General features: G+C 42.8%; 1 protein-coding gene across 2 annotated transcripts in view; it reads right to left on the reverse strand.

The window, feature by feature from the left end:
* LOC120056874 (prolyl 4-hydroxylase subunit alpha-2-like) overlaps window positions 1–23,459 on the reverse strand; it is a 42,712-nt gene that overhangs the window by 4,275 nt on the left and 14,978 nt on the right. The window contains exons 7-12 of one of the 2 annotated variants that reach the window (XM_039005131.1): window positions 23,169–23,368; window positions 12,309–12,485; window positions 12,060–12,130; window positions 11,866–11,965; window positions 11,279–11,332; window positions 9,767–9,832 (exon numbers count right to left, since the gene is read on the reverse strand). In XM_039005131.1, coding sequence (XP_038861059.1) covers window positions 9,767–9,832; window positions 11,279–11,332; window positions 11,866–11,965; window positions 12,060–12,130; window positions 12,309–12,485; window positions 23,169–23,368 — 668 coding nt within the window. Of the gene's footprint in view, window positions 1–9,766; window positions 9,833–9,879; window positions 9,934–11,278; window positions 11,333–11,865; window positions 11,966–12,059; window positions 12,131–12,308; window positions 12,486–23,168; window positions 23,369–23,459 lie in introns of both variants that reach the window. The other variant, XM_039005132.1, reaches the window with a different exon arrangement.

The raw sequence follows: 23,459 nt of genomic DNA on the forward strand, positions 1-23,459 counted from the left end.
TTTCCTTTAAGCATTTACTCATGTTTAAACCTATTGTGTACGTTTCTTCACCGTAATATTCATTTAATATGTTATTGAGATTCATGAGTATATTTGTTTATCTTGTTTATGTGAAATCACTACCATGTATGTTTTTGTTACCTAGTTAACTATCCTTGTTAACCATCCCATTCTTACATACTCAACCTTATCCATCTTCATGATCTTCAACAATTCAACTGAAATAATAAACTGGGCAACAGCCCTTTGAACATCAAACGACGCCGCAACAACCACACTGTAAATGAGCTACAGGCATTTTTTTTCACACATCCCCATAAATGCATATGCTAAAAGAACACGCACCTAAACACCCTAGTCTTCTAATGCATGCATCCAGTGTATTTCCCCTATCTGGCACAGTGCCCAGCATCATACAACATACTGTTGAACACTTCCTGTGGAACGAGGGAGAGCTCGGTTTCTTGTTTTGTAAAGTTTGTTGTTTTGAAAGTGTATTGGAAAGTTTCTTAGTAGCTAGCTAACTTTTTAGTTTGGATCCTGTGACACATTTGGCATCAGTTGCTGGGACTGCTACTCTCTGTTCAGTGATCCTGCTGACCAGGCCGAGTCTGAGGCACAATTTGGCGTCGGCTAAATGGCTATCAAGCTAGAGGGTTTCTTGAGGGCTTGAATGAAGCCTGCAACGCGGTTAGCCATTGTGGCTGGGTCCGCGGATTGTCCCGGGTTTGTGGCTGTCTAGATCCCTGCTGTTTGTTGTGTTCAATCTTTCCTGTGACCTGCCCTGTCTGGAACTGCGAGGAGTAACAACATAACCTACGTTGCTAGCTACCATGACAAAGACCAAAGCCGTACCGTTGAGTACCGTTGAGGACAGTGGTGTCTCTCTATCACAGGTGAAGGATCTTTTAAACAAACAAAAAGAGTTCTACAAGCAGTTGTTACAACAACAAGACAATAGCTTCAAGTGTTTTGTCCAAATAGTCGTGGATTCTACTAATAAAAGAATGGACGACCTGACCAGAGAGGTCCAGGACCTGAAGAACAGTTTGTAGTTTTCTAAGGGTCTGATCGATAAGTTGAAACAGGAGAACAGCAAGATGACAGCAATCTTTAAGTAATTGAGAGAGCACATCCGTTCTGTGTGTGAATCCATGATAATAATTACGGATACATCTCGAGGGACAATCAAGGCGGAACAACATGGTTGTGGACGTAATTTCAGAATCTCCACATGAGACCTGGACAGAGTCTGAGGACAAAGTGAGGGAAATGATCTCTGAGAAATTGAAGATGGACCACCGACTGGAAGGCGCCCACAGGACTGGAAAACCCACCACCAGCCCAGGTGACAGGCCCAGGCCGATAGTGGTCAAGTTCAAGGTTCAAGGACAAGGTAGCTGTTCTGGAAAGAGCCATGAACTTGAGAGGAATGTATATCTTCCTCAACGAGGACTATCCTAAAGCTGTGCGCCAGAAGAGGAAAGAACTGATCCCAGCCATGAAAGCTGCCAGAGCGCGTGGGGACATTGCTTACATCCGCTATGACAGGCTCATCTTCCACCCTCCCTCCCAGAAGCTTTTTTTCTCTTGCTTTGTTTGTTCTTTTCCATGTTATGTCTATCTCTGATAAGCTACCCAGGAAAGGGCTGAAAATGGCCCATATTAATATATGTAGCCTTAGAAATAAGGTTAATGAAATCAATAACTTGCTAACGTCAGATAACATTCATATACTAGCCATTTCTGAGACTTAGATAATTCATTTGATGATACAGCAGTAGCAATACAAGGATATAACATCTATAGAAGAGACAGAAATGGTTATGGGGGAGGTGTTGCTGTATATATGCAGAGCCATATCCCTGTAATGCTAAGAGAATATCTTATGTCAAGTGTTATGGTTGCAGGTTCACTTGGCACATCTAAAGCCTTTTCTTTTGGGGTGTTTTTATAAGCCACCAAGTGCTAACAGTCTATCTAAATAATATGTGTGAAATGTTTGATAGTGTACGTGATGTAAACAGAGAGGTCTACTTTCTTGGGGACCTGAAAATTGACTGGTTTTCATCAAGCTGTCCATCAAGCTGTCCTGGGGTGGCAGGTAGCCTAGTGATTAGAGCGTTGGGCTAGTAACCAAAAGGGTGGTGGATCGAATCCCTTGAGCTGACAAGGTAAAAATCTGTCGTTCTGCCCCTGAACAAGGCAGTTAACCCACTGTTCCTAGGCTGTCATTGTAAATAACAATTGTTCTTAACTGACTTGCCTGGTAAAAAAAAAAAAAAGAGGAAGCTTATCACTCTAACCAATGCCTGTAATCTGGTTCAGGTTATTAATCAACCTACCAGGGTGTTTACAAACACTACAGGAACAAGCTCATCCACATGTATCGATCACATTTTTACTAATACTGTAGAACTTTGTTCTGAAGTTGTATCTGTACCCATTGGATGCAGTGATCACAATATTGTGGCTATATCCAAGAAAGCCAAAGTTTCAAAAGCTGGGCCTAAAATAGTGTATAAGAGATCATACAGAATATTTAGCTGTTACTCTTATGTGAATGATGTTAAAAATATTTGTTGGTCTGATGTGATTAATAAGGAGCACAAACACTGCACTTGATGAATTTATGAAATTGCTTCTTCCAATTATTGATAAACATGGACCTGTTAAGAAAATGACTCTTAAAACTGTTAAGGCTCCATGGATAGATGAGGAATTGAAAAACTGTATGGTTGAAAGAGATGGGGCAAAAAGAGTGGCTAATAAGTCTGGCTGCACATCTGACTAGCTGACTTAATGCAAATTGAGAAATGATGTGACTAATCATCAACATGTATTGATCACATTTTTACTAACGCTGCAGATATTTGCTTTAAAGCAGTATCCAAATCCATAGGATGTAGTGATCACAATATAATAGCCATATCTAGGAAAACCAAAGTTCCAAAGGCTGGGCCTAATATAGTGTATAAGAATTGAAAAATTGTATGGTTGGGAAGGAAAAGGGTATGGCAATTAAGTCTGGCAGCCCAACTGATTAGCAAACGTACTGCAAATTAAGAAACCATGTGACTAAACTAAATAAAAATAAACTACACTATAAAACAAAGATAAATTATATAAATAATGATAGTAAAAAGCTTAGGGGCACCTTAAATGAAATTTTGGGGAAAAAAGCAAACTCGGCTCCTTCCATTTATTGAATCAGATGGCTCATTCATCACAAAACCCACTGATATTGCAAACTACTTTAATGACTTTTTCATTGGCAAGATAAGCAAACTTAGGGATGACATGCCAGCAACAAACGCTGACACTACACATCCAAGTATATCAGACCAAATTATGAAAGACAAGCATTGTAATTTTGAATTCCGTAAAGTCAGTGTGGAAGAGGTGAAAAAATTATTGTTGTCTATCAACCAGCCACCAGGGTCTGACAATCTAGATGAAAAATTACTGCAGATAATAGCAGATGATATTTGCTTCTCCTATTTGCCACATCTTCAATTTCAGCCTACTAGAGAGCGTGTGCCCTCAGGCCTGGAGGGAAGCTAAAGTCATGCTGCTACCCAAGAATAGTAAAGCCCCCTTTACTGGCTCAAATAGCCGACCAATCAGCCTGTTACCAACCCTTAGTAAAATTCTGGAAAAAATTGTGTTTGACCAGATACAATGCTATTTCACAGTAAAGAAATTGACAACAGAATTCCAGCATGCTTATAGGGAAGGACACTCAACAAGCACAGCACTTACACAAATTACTGATGATTGGCTGAGAGAAATTGATGATAAAAGGATTGTGGGGAATGTCCTGTTAGACTTCAGTGCAGCTTTTAACATTATTGATCATAGTCTGCTGCTGGAAAAACGTATGTGTTATGGCTTTACACCCCCTGCTATAATGTGGATAAAGAGTTACTTGTCTAACAGAACACAGAGGGTGTTTTTTAATGGAAGCCTCTCAAATATAATCCAGTTAGAATCAGTCATTCCCCAGGGTAGCTGTTAAGGCCCCTTGCTTTTTATTTTTTTTTACTAATGACATGCCACTGAATTTGAGTAAAGCCACAGTTTCCATGTATGCGGATGACTCAACACTATACACGTCAGCTACTACAGCGACTGAAATGACTGCAACACTCAACAAAGAGCTGCAGTTAGTTTCAGAGTGGGTGGCAAGGAATAAGTTAGCCCTAAATATTTCTAAAACTAAAAGCATTGTATTTGGAACAAAACACTCACTAAACCCTAAACCTCAACTAAATCTTGCAATAAATAATGTGGAAATTGAGCAAGTTGAGATGACTAAACTGCTTGGCGTAACACTAGATTGTAAACTGTCAGGGTCAAAACATATTGATGCAGTAGTAGCTAAGATGGGGAGAAGTCTGTCTATAATAAAGTGATGCTCTGCCTTCTTAACAACACTATCAACAAGGCAGGTCCTACAGGCCCTAGTTTTGTCACACTACTGTTCAGTCGTGTGGTCAGATGCCACAGAAAAATTGCAATTGGCTCAGAACAGGGCAGCACGGCTGGACCTTGGATGTACACAGAGAACTAATATGAATTATATGCATGTCAATCTCTCCTGGCTGAAAGTGGAGGAGAGATTGACTTCATCACTACTTTTATTTATGAAAGGTATTGACATGTTGAATGCACCGAGCTGTCTGTCTAAACTACTGGCACAAAGCTCGGACACCCATGCATACCCCACAAGACATGCCACCAGAGGTCTCTTCACAGTCCCCAAGTCCAGAACAGACTATGGGAGTCACACAGTACTACATAGAGCCATGAGTACATGAGTACATGGAACTCTATTCCACATCAAGCAGTAAAATTAGATTTAAAGAACAGATAAAAAATAAATAAAAAAACACCACACAGCGGTGACTGTGAAGCAACACAAACATTGGCACAGACACATGCACACACACACACATACGATAACATATGCACTATAAATACACATGGATTTAGTACTGTAGATATGTGGTAGTGGTGGAGTAGGGGCCTGAGGGCCCTCAGTGTGTTGTGAAATCGGTGAATGTATTATAATGTTTAAAAATTTTATAAACTGTCTTAATTTTGCTGAACCCCAGGAAGAGTAGCTGCTGCTTTGGCTAATGGGGATCCATAATAAATAAAAATACAAACTCAATAACAAAAAAGAAGAAACTATATTATTAAGCCAAGATCAATGATATTAAGAATGTTGGAAAACTTTAAATGAAATGATGGGCAGAAAGACAAATTCAACTACATCTTTTATCGAATCAGATGCCTTATTTATCACAAAACCATTTGATGTTGCCAATTATTTTAATGATTACTTAATTGGCAAAGTGGGCAAACTTAGGCAGGAAATGCCAACAATGAACAGTGAGCCATCGTATTCATGCATAAAACACTAATAATATAAATAATAATAAACTACTAAAAAGACTTAAAATTTTGTAAAGTTAGTGTGGAAAAGGTGGAAAGATGATTGTTAATGATCAATAATGACAAACCTCCTGGCATTGACAACTTAGAGGGAAAGCTACTGAGGATGGTAGCTGACTCTATAGCCACTTCCATCTGTCATATCTTTAATCTGGGCCTAGAAGAAAGTATTTGACCTCAGGCCTGGAGGGAAGCCAAAGTAATTCCGCTACCCAAGAGTGGTAAAGCGGCCTTTACTGGTTCTAACAGCAGACCTTTAACTTTTACCGCCTCTCAACCCCGGATCCGGGATCACCCCCCACCCCCCCCACACTGATTAGCATCGCTAGCATAGCGTCACAATTAAATAGTAGCATCTAAATATCATTAAATCACAAGTCCAAGACACCAAATGAAAGATACAGATCTTGTGAATAAAGCCACCATTTCAGATTTTTTAAATGTTTTACAGGGAAGACAAAATATGTAAATCTATTAGCTAACCACGTTAGCAAAAGACAGCACTTTCCTAACTCCATCCGTTTCTTACTCCATCAGGTGCTATCACCAATTCGGCCAAATAAAGATATTGATAGCCACTAACCAAGAAAAAACCTCATCAGATGACAGTCTGATAACATATTTATTGTATAGGATAGGTTTTGTTAGAAAAATGTGCATATTTCAGGTATAAATCCTAGTTTACAATTGCACCCACCATCACAACTCGACTAGAATAAATACACAGAGCAACGTGTATTACCTAATTACTAATCATAAAACATTTCTTAAAAATACACAACTCACAGCAATGGAAAGACACAGATCTTGTGAATTCAGACAATATTTCAGATGTTCTAAGTGTTTTACAGCGAAAACACAATAAATCGTTATATTAGCATACCACATATGAAAACGTTACCCGACCATTGATTCAAGCCAAAGAGAGCGATATCGTTATCATCGCCAAAATATATTAATTTTTTCACTAACCTTCTCAGAATTCTTCCGATGACACTCCTGTAACATCATATTACAACATACATATAGAGTTTGTTCGAAAATGTGCATATTTAGCCACAAACAACCGTGGTTATACAATGACAATACTAGCAAAACTAGCCTGAAAATGTCGGACGCCATCTTTCACAGTGATCTTGTCTCATGGATAACTATTCATAAACTTGACTAAAAAAATATAAGTTGGACAGCTATCGAAAGACAAATTAGTTCTTAATGCAATCGCTGAATTACATTTCTAAAATTATCCTTACTGTGCAATACAGGGTTCGCCAAGCGAAGCTATACCAAACAAAATGGCGGAATATGCGTTTAAAAAATTTCGACAGAACAACGATTTATCATCTTAAATATTTCTTACTATGAGGTGATCTTCCATCAGAATCTTGGGCAATGTATCCTTTCTTGGGTCTAATCTTCTTTTGGTCGAAAGATGTCCTCTGTCCGTCGAAATGCCCACTAACGTTCGACCGGGACCCCGAAACGTGCCCAGCTCTTGGATGGGCGTCACATAGAACTGCCTCAAAATCGCACTAAATGGATATAAATTGCTATAAAACGGTTTAAATTAACTACCTTATGATGTTTTTAACACCAATAACGAGTAAAAACATGACCGGCGATATATAAGTGGCTAAACAACAGCTTGGAAAGAGAGGAGGTCCAACGTCCATCCTGCGTCAGGCGCAGGGAGCAAAGGGACGGTACATCCGGTCTTTGCCGTTTTATACAGGCACTGATTGCGCAATCGACTCCATTCAAATTGTCACCACTTACTGACATCTAGAGGAAGGCGTGGGCAGTGTTTGTATCCTCATAGGATTTACAGGGACTTTAAAACTGATCTGGAACCAGAGGCCAAGATAGCTGAAATCTCACACACTGGGAGGAAAAGTGCTGTAGAATGAGTTCTGTTTCACTCAGAGACATAATTCAAACGGCTATAGAAACTAGAGAGTGTTTTCTATCCAATAATAACAATAATATGCATATTGTACGAGCAAGAATTGAGTACTAGGCAGTTTAATCTGGAGAGCAAATTATGCTAATGCGAAACAGCACCCCCTATAGTGGCAAGAAGTTAAGCTTGCTGCCAGCTTTTAGCAAACTGTTGGGAAGAATTGTGTTTGACCAAATACAGACTTTCAGAATGCTTATAGAGAAGGGCACTCAACATGTACTGTACTTACATAAATTACTGATGATTGTTTGAAAGAAATTGATAATAAGATTATGAGAGCTGTACTGTTAGATTTCAGTGCAGCCTTTGATATTATTGACCATAACCTGTTGTTGAAAAAAAACGTATGTGTTATGGCTTTTCAACCGCTGCCATATCGTGGATTCAGAGCTATCTATCTAATAGAACTCAAAGGGTTTTCTTTAATGGAAGCTTCTCTAATGCCAAACACGTAAAGTGTGGTGTACCACAGGGCAGATCTCTATGCCCTGTACTCTTTTCTATTTTTACTAATAATCTGCCTCTGGCATTAAACAAAACGTGTGTCCATGTATGCTGATGATTCAATCACCAACCACAGCTAATGAAGTCACTGAAACCCTTAACAAAGAGTTGCAGTCTGTTTTGGAATGGGTGGCCAGTAATAAACTGGTCCTGAACATCTCTAAAACTAAGAGCATTGCATTTGGTACAAATCATTCCCTAAGTTCTAGACCTCAGCTGAATCTGGTAATGAATGTTGTGGCTGTTGATCAAGTTGAGGATACTAAATTACTTGGCTTTACCTTAGATTGTAAACTGTCATGGTCAAAACATATAGATTCAATGGTTGTAAATATGGGGAGAGGTCTGTTCGTAATAAAGAGATGCTCTGCTTTTTTAACACCACATTCCAAAAAGCAAGTCCTGCAGGCTCTAGTTTTGTCTTATCTTCATTATTGTCCAGTCGTGTGGTCGAGTGCTGCAAGGAAAGACCTAGTTAAGCTTCAGCTGGCCCAGAACAGAGCTGCACGTCTTGCTCTTCATTGTAATCAGAGGGCTGATATAAATACTATACATGTCAGTCTTTCTTGGCTAAGAGTTGAAGAGAGATTGACTGCATCACTTTATCTTTTTATTAGAAACATTGTTGAAAATCCCAAATGATTTACATAGTCAACTTACACACAGCTCTGACACACATACTTACCCACAAGACATGCCACCAGGGGTCTTTTCACAGTCCCCAAATCCAGGACAAATTCAAGAAAGTGCACAATATTATATAGAGCCCTTATTGTATGGAACTCTGTTCCATCTCATATTGCTCAAATGAACAGAAAACCTGGTTTCAAAAAACATATAAATTAACACCTCGTGGCACAACGCCTCTCCCCTATTTGACCTTGATAGTTTGTGTATGTATTGGTATTGATATGTAGGCTATGTGTGCCTTTAAAAATAAAAAAATGTTTAATTGATGTAGTTCTGTCCTTGAGCTGTTCTTGTCTATTAATGTTCTTTATTATGTCATGTTTCATGTTTTGTGTGGAAACCCAGGAAGAATAGCTGCTGCTTTTTGGGACATCATCTCTGTGTTTTACTGGACACCACCATGATAGCCCTAACTCAAACCAGCAGTTATAGCAAGATCAAGTATGTTTACCACCACAACTCCGATCAGTTTTTTACACTACGGTATAGTTGGCTGTGATAGTCTGGCTATAATGTGATAGTCTGGCTATAAACAGCCTGAGTAGGCCTATAACGCAATTCCTATTTTTTTCAGAGTTTAGAGAAAATAACTATTATCAGGCTGGTTAATGCGATGCATGTCTGTTGAATTTGAAAAAAATACACCCGCACTCAGTTCCGCCCCACCTACTCAGCCTGTCAGGAGTCGCTACTGCATTGCGGCCGTGGCATGCTGTATACTTTTCACTAACCGGTACATGATAAATAGTATGCGACGACGAGTACATAGTATGCAGTTTAAGTATGTCGCACACTAATATGTGTATTCGGACATGGCCAGTGATTTTATGAGTATGCGGTAACATTGATTGACATTCCATGTTTCTCAACCATTTGGCAATCAATTGAAGTCCAATATTGAAATGGAGGTCATGGATCTGCGAAAAACAATTATGCAAAACAGAGAGCCACAAAGAAGAATCTAAGGGCTCTATTCAATCTGTTAAGGTAACTGCCGATTGAGCCGACATATGCAGCATTCAACGTGAATGCTGTCTCCGCTAAAGCGGGAACATTGCCTTTAAATTTCAGTCACGCTGTAATGTTGAATAGAGCCCTAAATCAGTAGCTGCTACTGTAAATTGACAGCAGCAACTGGATTCCCATACTTACGTAATTTAAAAAAGTAGCCACACGATTTCCAGTGCCTAATGTTTTGAAAGCATCAGGTTCCTCTTTCTATGAAGTAAAACACAAGTTGAATACACACAGAGACATGTACTTACGTAGTTCAGGAAGGTAGCAAGTCTATTTCCATCGACCATGATGTCCTGAGGACGCTGCAACAAATATTTATAACTTTTAACCCAGACTAAAATGGCTGTAGGATCCTGCCATTAAAGAAATCCTTTGTAACCAAATTGATTGTTAATATCTGTTTGACTTAATGTGGTTATTGAAAGTCATTGGGATAAATTGACAAATTTCACAAAAATATGAGCAACAATTGAATATTTAGTATATTAAATATAATCTACTATTGAATCCTTTGATTATAGATTAGATTAACTGGATATATTTTCATGTAGTCCGATTGATACAGTACGTTGTGCACTTCAACTGGGTGCCGCTAAGAAACAGTAGAGCCACTGTCTACCACTGGGTTGAGGACCTGAGCATCTTGCGTGCAGTCTGAAATCTTCCTGACGGAAGAAACATACTCACTGAATATAAAACATGAGGTCCCCAAGGCTCAAAATGCAATCTTCATCATGCTGTGATCTGCATGCCAACAACTTCAAACCAGCTTCTGACGGTGTGTTGAATGTATTTTTTTTTTGCACGATTCACTATTTCTTCTCAAATAAGTTAAACTTGAGAACTTTTGGTGTGTACACATGTATTTGTTTACACGTGTATAAAATCTAAACTTAAATTGAGATTTTTCACTTCAAAGTAAAAAATGGCCTGGACTAAATTTGACAAAATTCAAATGAATTTGGTTGGAGGTAAGGATTCTTGTTCATGATGTCGTTTATCTCCCCTGTGGTAGGTTGCAGGTGCCTACAGGGTAAAAATAGCCATTCAACCAGTTTTGAATAGAGAAAACAGAACATTCTGCTCCGTTGCACTCCATTGTAAAATGCAAGGCTGCCAATATATCTGTACATACTGTTCCTAACTATTCTTCCTCTACTAGGAATATGCTCTTGGGGTTATGGACGTGGTTGAACTGTGACTCAACCCGTCATCTAGGTCTCCTTTGGCAATCTGCCATAAAATAATTCAGGGCCCCTCTTGGATACACACCACTCTATCTGTGCCACAAATGACACTGTATTCCCTTTACTCTATAGTGCACTACTTAAGGAATAGGTTGCCATTTGGGACGCAGCCTCTAGCAGTAGGTGAGAGCCAGAATCCCCCTAATTTTACAGGTCCACATTGACCTTAGACACTGTCTTGCATGTTGACAGCTAAATGTGCAGCGCTAATTTATTTTTAGGTCAACATATATTGTCATTGTAATGGAGAAAAACAACATAAGCAAGTGGCGTGTGGCTACACGTGTGAAAACGTACTTCTCTATAGATCACAGCAGGATAAACGATTACATGACTGTTGCATCCCTTCCCAGATGCAACAGAGAGCACACTTTAGTCCCCGTCTAGAGGTTACCCTTACCCTGGAGAAATCAAAATGTGGCTCGTATTGTCCTCCGACCCCATAGTTAGCAATCTGTTTAGTGAGACAAAGAGTAGAAGCTAAGTTATTGGACAACCTCTGGGCCTCGTTTTTCAGAAGTTAACTGATCGGATTTCTTGAATCGGATAGGATTAAAGTCATAGAAATAGAATTAACAGAACGGGCATCCCCATTCAAGTCAATGATACGCCTGTTCTATTCATTCTATTTCTATGCATTTAATCAAATCCGATCAGATAACTTTTGAAAAAATGGGAGCCTGAAGTTTACAACGACTCACACAAAACCGGATGACTGTTAAATGATCAGCTAAGTTTCACAAAGTGAAGAGGGGTATTCTAACATGATGCACAATGTTGATATGAGTGTAACAGGTAGACTACAGTATACGCTTGTCTAACAGGACTATATGTATAGTTATCTATGTCTACCAGGTAGGCTCATCGCTGCAGGAAGTAGGGATGCTGAGGGGATTGCAGCACCATCTGATAAATTGAAATGAACGCCCCTGTCCCCCCCTCCCACGGCCATGGGTAGACTGTATGTATTATGTATGTGATCGGTACCTGGAGTAATTCGGCAGTCTGCGTTGTCAGACCTGTGATGTCCTCTATCCTTTGGTTGACGCGTTCAATAACAGGGTCCTCTTCCCCCTCCAGCCACGCACTGAAGGACAAGACATCCACTGACTCAACCCAACAACATGACTCATTCACCCAGAGATGAGGCATGACTAAACATGATCTACATAATGACTCACCTTTTGGATACCCTGTAGTTTGCTGTGGTCAGAACGCCTGTTATGGGGTCTCTAACAGTAGCTCTTGCAAGCTATACAAAGACATACAGTATAAATTAATATTGACACCATCGTGTGTTTCTGAGACATTCTCTCTCTTATGATAAGATGTTTCAATACTACCACTGAGTCATACGGTATAGTATTCCATTTACTAATAGACAATCTAAGGTTATAGTGGAACTGGCCCAGTTTGGCTGCTCCTCTCACCCTGGGCTTGGCCAGCTCCTTGATCTTCTCTATCTCCTGGTCTGACAGAGCGTTGAGGTAGCGGACGATGTGTGGGCTGTCCCACTCATCCTCCTCCTTCATGGGCTGGAGCAGCAGACGAGGGTTCCTGTTCCCGTCATGGTAGCGGCAGTACAGCCGTCTGCGCCTCTCAGTGGTCTGGATGGGGTGGAGGGTGGAATGGGTTGGGAGTGTGAGTTAAAGTGGAATTCACATCTCCTCTTCAAAACCCCGTTAAAGTTACCTCACATCTCCTCTCCAGTGCTTAATTTGTACATTGGGAGGTGCCGGAACGAAAAGGGAGATGAGAGGGGTGTGACCTGGGGGGTCCTGAGGTACCGGAACACCAGAAGAAACAACAACTTTATAATAGAACATTGCATGCATATCATCGCTCTTGCGTGTTGGCATAGAGCAGTAGAGTAGAGGCGCTTTCAGAAGCTGCACACACGGGAGAGGGGGGGGGGGGTGTAAGCCTAGAGTCTGAGAAAAATTGGGCCATTTATTAATGCATTTCATGCAATTCTACAAATGTTAGATAATTGGAAACTTTAGCTGAATCTTTTTTAATACAAATTATCGAACGGACAGGCTACTTTCACACTGACAAACTGAGAATCTGAGATAAAAACGTCCTTGTCTTGAATCCATCTGTAGCCTAGACCTAGCCTAGGTGTGTGGAGACACACATAATGTTCAATATGAGGAGGAAATTATAGTCCTAAAAAAGCTTTCCAGTTTTACTGACTCACCGAATGATGCGTAGCTCACTCACCGGCGATGGCCGATGCGCTCGTGACAAAAGCTTATATCGCTCTTGTTTAACTTTCGAAAACACAATGCTCTTCACTCAATAGGCCTATTTGGAAGTTGATAACTATCTACAGTCAGATTAGTCATCTCTTTTCAGCAGGAACCATTTGCTTTCCAACTTGTGTTTTTGTATTCTACATACTGCGAAAGGCTTGTTTTGGCTGTATGCTGTTCACTGGCAGATGTGCATTCCTGACTGTAGACTGTTACACACAATCTACAGATAGGCAATACATTTTTTTTTTTTTACAAGCTATTGTTGATCCTCTGTGACTAAATTATAGGCCTGCTCCTGGTGCAGTATTCTGAACTATTTAATGTATTTCTGAACAGACCAGTAATTCTATAACTTTGGCAAATGTATTTCAATTTATCAGGGGTGCTGAAGCACCTCCAGCCGGTGGTGTAAAGTACTTAAGTAAAAATACTTTAAAGTACGACTTTAGTAGTTTTTGGGGGTATCTGTACTTTACTTTATTATTTCCCTTCTTTACAACTTTTACATCACTACATTCCTAAAGAGAACAATGTACTTTTTACTCCATACATTTTCCCTGACACCCAAAAGTATTTTTTACATTTTGAATGCTTAGCAGGACAGGAAAATGGTCCAATTCACACACTTATCAAGCGAACATCCCTGGTCTTTCCTATTGCTTCGGATCTGGTGGACTCACTAAACACACATGCTATATTTGTAAATTATGTCTAAGTGTTGGAGTGTGGCCCTGGCTATCCCTAAATAAAAAAGAAAATTATGCCGTCTGGTTTGCTTAATATAAGGAATTTGAAATGATTTATACTTTTACTTTTGATACTTAAGTATATTTTAGCAATTACATTTACTTTTGATACTTAAGTATATTTAAAACCAAATACTTTTAGACTTTTACTAAAGTAGTATTTTACTGGGTGACTCACTTTTACTTGAGTCATTTTCTATGAAGGTATCTTAACTTTTACTCAAGTATGACAATTGGGTACTTTTTACACCACTGACTCCAGCACTCTTCCTGCAACTACAGTGGCTTGCGAAAGTATTCATCCCCCCTTGGCATTTTTCCTATTTTGTTGCCTTACAACCTGGAATTAAAATGGATTTTTGGGGGGTTTGTATCATTTGATTTACATAACATGCCTACCACTTTGAAGATGCAAAATATGTTTTATTGTGAAACAAACAAGATATAAGACAAAAAAAAACTGAAAACTTGAGTGTGCATAACTATTCACCCCCACAAAGTCAATACTTTGTAGAGCCACCTTTTGCAGCAATTACAGCTGCAAGTCTCTTGGGGTATGTCTCTAAAGCTTGGCACATCTGGCCACTGGGATTTTTGCCCATTCTTTAAGGAAGAACTGCTCCAGCTCCTTCAAGTTGGATGGGTTGTACAGCAATCTTTAAGTCATATCACAGATTCTCAATTCATTCCAAGACATTTAAATGTTTCCCCTTGAACCACGCGAGTGTTGCTTTAGCAGTATGCTTAGGGTCATTGTCCTGCTGGAAGGTGAACCTCCGTCCCAGTCTCAAATCTCTGGAAGACTGAAACAGGTTTCCCCTCAAGATTTTCCCTGTATTTAGCGCCATCATTCTTCAATTCTGACCAGTTTCCCAGTCCCTGCCGATGAAAAACATCCCGACAGCATGATGCTGCCACCACCATGCTTCACTGTGGGGATTGTATTCTCGGGGTGATGAGAGGTGTTGGGTTTGCGCCAGACATAGCGTTTCCTTGATGGCCAAAAAGCTTAATTTTAGGCTCATCTGACCAGAGTACCTTCTTCCATATGTTTGGTAAGTCTGCCACATGCCTTTTGGCAAACATCCAAACGTGTTTGCTTATTTTTTTCTTTAAGCAATGGCTTTATTCTGGCCACTCTTCTGTAAAGCCCAGCTCTGTGGAGTGTGTGGCTTAAAGTGGTCCTATGGACAGATACTCCAATCTCCGCTATGGAGCTTTGCAGCTCCTTCAGGGTTATCGTTGGTCTCTTTGTTTCCTCTCTGATTAATGCCCTCTTTGCTTGGTCTGTGAGTTTTGGTGGGCAGCCCTCTCTTGGCAGGTTTGTTGTGGTGCCATATTCTTTCAATTTTTAATAATGGATTTAATGGTGCTCCGTGGGATGTTTAAAGTTTCAGATTTTTTTTTATAACCCAACTCTGATCGGTATTTCTCCACAACTTTGTCCCTGACCTGTTTGGAGAGCTCCTTGGTCTTCATGGTGCCCCTTGCTTAGTGGTGTTGCAGACTCTGGGGCCTTTCAGAACAGGTATACTGAGATCATGTGACAGATCATGTGACACTTAGATTGTACACAGGTGGACTTTATTTAACTAATTATGTGACTTCTGACAGTAATTGGTTGCACCAGATCTTATTTAGGGGCTTGATAGGAAAGGGGGTGAATACATATGCACGCACCACTTTTCCATTTAGAATTTTCTTCAAATTTTTTGAAACAAGTTATTTTTTTCATTACATTTCACCAATTTGGATTATTTTGTGTATGTCCATTACATGAAATCCAAATAAAAATCCATTTAAATTACCGGTTGTAATGCAACAAAATAGGAAAAACGCCAAGAGGGATGAATACTTTTGCAAGGCACTGTATGTTTCTACTTGTATTTGCATTTATTATGGTTCCCATTAGCTGTTGCCAAAGCAGCAGCTACTCTTCCTGGGGTCCAGCAAAATGAAGGCAGTTTATACAATTTTAAAAACATTACAATACATTTACAGATTTCACAACACACTGTGTGCCCTCAGGCCCCTACTGGACCACATATCTATAGTACTAAATCCATGTGTATGTATAGTGCGTATGTTATTGTGTGTGTGTGTGTGTGTGTGTGTGTGTGTGTGTGTGTGTGTGTGTGTGTGTGTGTGTGTGTGTGTGTGTGTGTGTGTGTGTGTGTGTGTGTGTGTGTGTGTGTGTGTGTGTGTGTGTGTGTGTGTGTGTGTGTGTGCATGTGTCTGTGCCAATGTGTTGCTTCACAGTCCCCGCTGTTCCAAAAGGTGTTTTTTTAATCTGTTTTTTAAATCTAATTTTACTGCTGGCATGAATTACTTGATGTGGAATAGAGTTCCATGTAGTCATGGCTCTATGTAGTACTGTGTGCCTCCCATAGTCTGTTCTGGACTTGGGGACTGTGAAGAGACCTCTGGTGGCATGTCTTGTGGGGTATGCATGGGTGTCAGAGCTGTGTGCTCGGTGCATTCCACTTGTCAATACCTCTCATAAATACAATTAGTGATGAAGTCAATCTCTCCTCGACTTTCAGCCAGGAGAGATTGACATGCATATAATTAATATTAGTTCTCTGTGTACATCCAAGTTCCAGCCGTGCTGCCCTGTTCTGAGCCAATTGCAATTTTTCTAAGTCCTTTTTTGTGGCACCTGACCACACGACTGAACAGTAGCCAAGGTGTGACAAAACTAGGGCCAGTAGGACCTGCCTTGTTGATAGTGAAGGCAGAGCATCGCTTTATTATAGACAGACTTCTCCCCATCTCAGCTACTACTGCATCAATATGTTTTGACCATGACAGTTTACAATCTAGTGTTACTCCAAGCAGTCATCTCAACTTGCTCAATTTCCACATTATTTATTGCAAGATTTAGTTGAGGTTTAGGGTTTAGTGAGTGTTTTGTTCCAAATACAATGCTTTTAGTTTTAGAAATATTTAGGGCTAACTTATTCCTTGCCACCCACTCTGAAACTAACTGCAGCTCTTTGTTGAGTGTTGCAGTCATTTCAGTCGCTGTAGTAGCTGACGTGTATAGTGTTGAGTCATCCGCATACATAGACACTCTGGCTTTAAAGTTAGTGGCATGTCATTAGTAAAAATTGAAAAAAGCAAGGGGCCTAAACAGCTACCCTGGAGAATTCCTGATTCTAACTGGATTATATTTGAGAGGCTTCCATTAAAGAACACCCTCTATGTTTTGTTAGACAAGTAACTCTTTATCCACATTAGAGCATGGGGTGTAAAGCTATAACACATACGTTTTTCCATCAGCAGACTATGATCGATAATGTCAAAAGCTGCTGTCATGTTTTGTCTTTTGATTATCATGTCTTGTCCCTGTGCTTCCCTTCCATTTGTCTCCCTCTGCTGGTCTTAGTAGGTTCTTTCCCTCTCTCTTCCCCTCCCTCTCTTCCTCTCTCGCTCTCTCTCTATCGTTCCGTTCCTGCTCCCAGCTGTTCCTCATTCTCCTAACTACCTCATTTAATCTTTCACACCTGTCCCCTATTTTGCCCTCTGATTAGAGTTCCTATTTCTCCCTCTGTTTTCCGCTTCTGTCCTGGTCGGATCTTTGTTTGATGTTTGCTGTTCCGTGTCCTGGTTCCGCCCTGTCGTGTTTTTGCCTTCATCAGATGCTGCGTGTGAGCAGGCGTCCTGGTTCCGCCCTGTCGTGTTTTTGCCTTCATCAGATGCTGCGTGTGAGCAGGTGTCATCTAAGATATATCCAGGAGTACCGTTTTGTTTAAGTTTGGAATAAAGACTCTGTTTTTGTTAAGTCGCTTTTGGGTCCTCATTCATCTGCATAACAGAAAGATCCGACCAGTATGGACCCAGCGACTACGGATTCTCGCAACACTGCCATCGAGATCCAGGGAGCAATGCTCGGCAGACACGAGCAGGAATTGTCTGCTGCTCGTCATGCCGTTGAGACCCTGGCCGCTCAGGTTTCCAACCTCTCAGGACAGTTTCAGAGTCTTCGTCTCGTGCCACCTGTTACTTCCTGGTCTTCCGAGTCTTCGGAACCTAGGGTTAATAACCCACCATGTTACTCTGGGCAACCCACTGAGTGCCGCTCCTTTCTGACCCAGTGTGATATTGTGTTTTCTCTCCAGCCCAACACATACTCACGAGAGAGAGCTCGGATCGCCTACGTCATATCACTCCTTACTGGTCGGGCTCGGGAGTGGGGCACAGCTATCTGGGAGGCAAGGGCTGAGTGTACTAACGATTATCAGAGCTTTAAAGAGGAGATGATACGGGTTTTTGATCGTTCAGTTTTTGGGAAGGAGGCTTCCAGGGTCCTGGCTTCCCTATGTCAAGGTGATCGATCCATAACGGATTACTCTATAGAGTTTCGCACTCTTGCTGCATCCAGTGACTGGAACGAGCCGGCGTTGCTCGCTCGTTTTCTGGAGGGACTTCACGCTGAGGTTAAGGATGAGATTCTCTCCCGGGAGGTTCCTTCCAGCATGGACTCTTTGATTGCACTCGCCATCCGCATAGAACGACGGGTAGATCTTCGTCACCGAGCTCGTGGAAGAGAGCTCGCGTTAACGGTGTTTCCCCTCTCCGCATCTCAACCATCTTCTCCCATCAGCTCAGAGACTGAGCCCATGCAGCTGGGAGGTATTCGCATCTCGACTAAGGAGAGGGAACGGAGAATCACCAACCGCCTTTGTCTCTATTGCGGTTCTGCTGGACATTTTGTCATGTCATGTCCAGTAAAAGGCCAGAGCTCATCAGTAAGCGGAGGGCTACTGGTGAGCGCTACTACTCAGGTCTCTCCATCAAGATCCTGTACTACCTTGTCGGTCCATCTACGCTGGACCGGTTCGGCTGCTTCCTGCAGTGCCTTGATAGACTCTGGGGCTGAGGGTTGTTTTATGGACGAAGCATGGGCTCGGAAACATGACATTCCTCTCAGACAGTTAGGGAAGCCCACGCCCATGTTCGCCTTAGATGGTAGTCTTCTCCCCAGTATCAGATGTGAGACACTACCTTTAACCCTCACAGTATCTGGTAACCACAGTGAGACCATTTCCTTTTTGATTTTTCGTTCACCTTTTACACCTGTTGTTTTGGGTCATCCCTGGCTAGTATGTCATAATCCTTCTATTAATTGGTCTAGTAATTCTATCCTATCCTGGAACGTTTCTTGTCATGTGAAGTGTTTAATGTCTGCTATCCCTCCTGTGTCTTCTGTCCCCTCTACTCAGGAGGAACCTGGTGACTTGACAGGAGTGCCGGAGGAATATCATGATCTGCGCACGGTCTTCAGTCGGTCCAGAGCCAGCTCCCTTCCTCCTCACCGGTCGTATGATTGTTGTATTGATCTCCTTCCGGGGACCACTCCCCCTCGGGGTAGACTTTACTCTCTGTCGGCTCCCGAACGTAAGGCTCTCGAGGATTATCTGTCTGTTTCTCTCAACGCCGGTACCGTGGTGCCTTCTTCCTCTCCCGCCGGAGCGGGGTTTTTCTTTGTTAAGAAGAAGGACGGTACTCTGCGCCCCTGTGTGGATTATCGAGGGCTGAATGACATAACGGTTAAGAATCGTTATCCGCTTCCCCTTATGTCGTCAGCCTTCGAGATGCTGCAGGGAGCCAGGTTCTTTACTAAGTTGGACCTTCGTAACGCTTACCATCTCGTACGCATCAGAGAGGGGGACGAGTGGAAAACGGCGTTTAACACTCCGTTAGGGCATTTTGAATACCGGGTTCTGCCGTTCGGTCTCTCTAATGCTCCAGCGGTCTTTCAGGCATTAGTCAATGATGTACTGAGAGACATGCTGAACATCTTTGTTTTCGTTTACCTTGACGATATCCTGATTTTTTCACCGTCACTCGAGATTCATGTTCAGCACGTTCGACGTGTACTCCAGCGCCTTTTAGAGAATTGTCTCTACGTGAAGGCTGAGAAGTGCGCCTTTCATGTCTCCTCTGTCACTTTTCTTGGTTCTGTTATTTCCGCTGAAGGCATTCAGATGGATCCCGCTAAGGTCCAGGCTGTCAGCGATTGGCCCGTCCCTAAGTCACGTGTCGAGTTGCAGCGCTTTCTCGGTTTCGCTAATTTCTATCGGCGTTTCATTCGTAATTTCGGTCAAGTGGCTGCCCCTCTCACAGCTCTGACTTCTGTCAAGACTTGCTTTAAGTGGTCCGGTTCCGCCCAGGGAGCTTTTGATCTCCTCAAGAAGCGTTTTACATCCGCTCCTATCCTTGTTACTCCTGACGTCACTAAACAATTTATTGTCGAGGTTGACGCTTCAGAGGTGGGCGTGGGAGCCATTCTGTCCCAGCGCTTCCAGTCTGACGATAAGGTTCATCCTTGCGCTTACTTTTCTCATCGCCTGTCGCCATCGGAACGCAACTATGATGTGGGTAACCGCGAACTGCTCGCTATCCGCTTAGCCATAGGCGAATGGCGACAGTGGTTGGAGGGGGCGACCGTTCCTTTTGTCGTTTGGACTGACCATAAGAACCTTGAGTACATCCGTTCTGCCAAACGACTTAATGCACGTCAAGCTCGTTGGGCGTTGTTTTTCGCTCGTTTCGAGTTCGTGATTTCCTATCGCCCGGGGAATAAGAACACCAAGCCTGATGCCTTATCCCGTCTCTTTAGTTCTTCTGTGGTTTCTACCGACCCCGAGGGGATTCTCCCTGAAGGGCGTGTTGTCGGGTTGACTGTCTGGGGAATTGAGAGACAGGTAAAGCAAGCGCTCACTCACACTGCGTCGCCGCGCGCTTGTCCTAGTAACCTTCTGTTTGTTCCTGTCCCTACTCGTCTGGCTGTTCTTCAGTGGGCTCATTCTGCCAAGTTAGCTGGCCACCCCGGTGTTCGGGGTACGCTTGCTTCTATTCGCCAGCGGTTTTGGTGGCCTACTCAGGAGCGGGACACGCGCCGTTTCGTGGCTGCTTGTTCGGACTGCGCGCAGACTAAGTCAGGTAACTCTCCTCCTGCCGGTCGTCTCAGACCGCTTCCCATTCCTTCTCGACCATGGTCTCACATCGCCTTAGACTTTATTACCGGTCTGCCTTCGTCTGCGGGGAAGACTGTGATTCTTACGGTTATCGATAGGTTCTCTAAGGCGGCACATTTCATTCCCCTCGCTAAGCTTCCTTCCGCTAAGGAGACGGCACAAATCATCATTGAGAATGTGTTCAGAATTCATGGCCTCCCGTTAGACGCCGTTTCAGACAGAGGTCCGCAATTCACGTCACAGTTTTGGAGGGAGTTCTGTCGTTTGATCGGTGCTTCCGTCAGTCTCTCTTCCGGGTTTCATCCCCAGTCTAACGGTCAAGCAGAAAGGGCCAATCAGTCGATTGGTCGCATTTTACGCAGCCTTTCGTTTCGAAACCCTGCGTCTTGGGCAGAACAGCTCCCCTGGGCTGAGTACGCTCACAACTCGCTTCCTTCGTCTGCTACAGGGCTATCTCCGTTTCAGAGTAGTCTTGGTTACCAGCCTCCTCTGTTCTCGTCCCAGCTCGCCGAGTCCAGCGTTCCCTCCGCTCAGGCTTTTGTCCAACGTTGTGAGCGCACTTGGAGGAGGGTCAGGTCTGCACTTTGCCGTTACAGGGCGCAGACTGTGAGAGCCGCCAATAAACGTAGGATTAAGAGTCCTAGGTATTGTCGCGGTCAGAGAGTGTGGCTTTCCACTCGTAACCTTCCCCTTACGACAGCTTCTCGCAAGTTGACTCCGCGGTTCATTGGTCCGTTCCGTGTCTCTCAGGTCGTCAATCCTGTCGCTGTGCGACTGCTTCTTCCGCGACATCTTCGTCGCGTCCACCCTGTCTTCCATGTCTCTTGTGTCAAGCCTTTTCTTCGCGCTCCCGTTCGTCTTCCCTCCCCCCCTCCCGTCCTTGTCGAGGGCGCACCTATTTACAAGGTACGGAAGATCATGGACATGCGTTCTCGGGGACGTGGTCACCAGTACTTAGTGGATTGGGAGGGTTACGGTCCTGAGGAGAGGAGTTGGGTTCCATCTCGGGACGTGCTGGACCGTTCGTTGATTAATGATTTCCTCCGTTGCCGCCAGGGTTCCTCCTCGAGTGCGCCAGGAGGCGCTCGGTGAGTGGGGGGGTACTGTCATGTTTTGTCTTTTGATTATCATGTCTTGTCCCTGTGCTTCCCTTCCATTTGTCTCCCTCTGCTGGTCTTAGTAGGTTCTTTCCCTCTCTCTTCCCCTCCCTCTCTTCCTCTCTCGCTCTCTCTCTATCGTTCCGTTCCTGCTCCCAGCTGTTCCTCATTCTCCTAACTACCTCATTTAATCTTTCACACCTGTCCCCTATTTTGCCCTCTGATTAGAGTTCCTATTTCTCCCTCTGTTTTCCGCTTCTGTCCTGGTCGGATCTTTGTTTGATGTTTGCTGTTCCGTGTCCTGGTTCCGCCCTGTCGTGTTTTTGCCTTCATCAGATGCTGCGTGTGAGCAGGCGTCCTGGTTCCGCCCTGTCGTGTTTTTGCCTTCATCAGATGCTGCGTGTGAGCAGGTGTCATCTAAGATATATCCAGGAGTACCGTTTTGTTTAAGTTTGGAATAAAGACTCTGTTTTTGTTAAGTCGCTTTTGGGTCCTCATTCATCTGCATAACAGCTGCACTGAAGTCTAACAAGACAGCCCCCACAATCATTTTATCATCAATGTCTCTCAGCTAATCATCAGTCATTTGTGTAAGTGCTGTGCTTGTTGAGTGTCCTTCCCTATAAGCATGCTGGAATTCTGTTTCTTTACTGTGAAATAGCATTGTATCTGGTCAATCACAGGTTTACTAAGGGTTGATGAAGATGCAAAGGTGGAGAGATGAATGTTGCAGGCTCATGTCTATCAGAGCAGAGAGATAACATAGAAAGGGAATCTCATTCCAGTTCTGTGAGAGATACAGGCGCACGCTTCTCTTACCACAGCAACGGTCACGCGTTGGTCTATAGGCTACAATGTTGCTCAAACCATAAACCCGGGCCGGCCCAACACGAATCAATTCTTAGAATATCAGGTACGTTTTCACATTATGTTTTTTAGGGGACAGGAGAATTAAAGAGGAGGCAACTTGAATTAACCCTGATTGCTTTTTTTGGAAATTTGTACAATGCACATAGTGAAAATTATTTTTCATACCACGAGAGGTACCAGGTCCTGGAAAATGGCACCACTCGGACAGTTTATTCATCATGGCCCTCTCTCTAGATTGACATTATCAAGGCATAGCCATACAGATTGTAAATCTAACTTTTGGCCATTACCCCTAACCAACTGTCATAGGAGAGTCTTAGACAATCGGTCTCTTACCATTTTGACTCCCTCTCCCCTGCACAGGGCCTCGTAGATCTCCCTTTCAGGCAGGTAGTCATTGGGTCTCTTGTAGGTCCCCAGCTGGATGGGCTCCTCTGTGGCTGGCTCCTGGCCCTCCTGGTTCAGCTCGTTCAGCTGCTTGGACAGCAGCTTCTCAAAGTAACGCAGGTTTCCTCCTGCCCTCTGGTGGCTAGAGTCTGTAAGTACACCACGGGTCATGCAGTTACGCAGACTAACAGGACATGGGGAATATGAGGGAAATATATTAGAATCAGCATTAATTAATTG

The sequence above is a fragment of the Salvelinus namaycush genome, chromosome 12 (assembly GCF_016432855.1).
Source record: "Salvelinus namaycush isolate Seneca chromosome 12, SaNama_1.0, whole genome shotgun sequence".
NCBI classification, from domain to species: domain Eukaryota; kingdom Metazoa; phylum Chordata; class Actinopteri; order Salmoniformes; family Salmonidae; genus Salvelinus; species Salvelinus namaycush.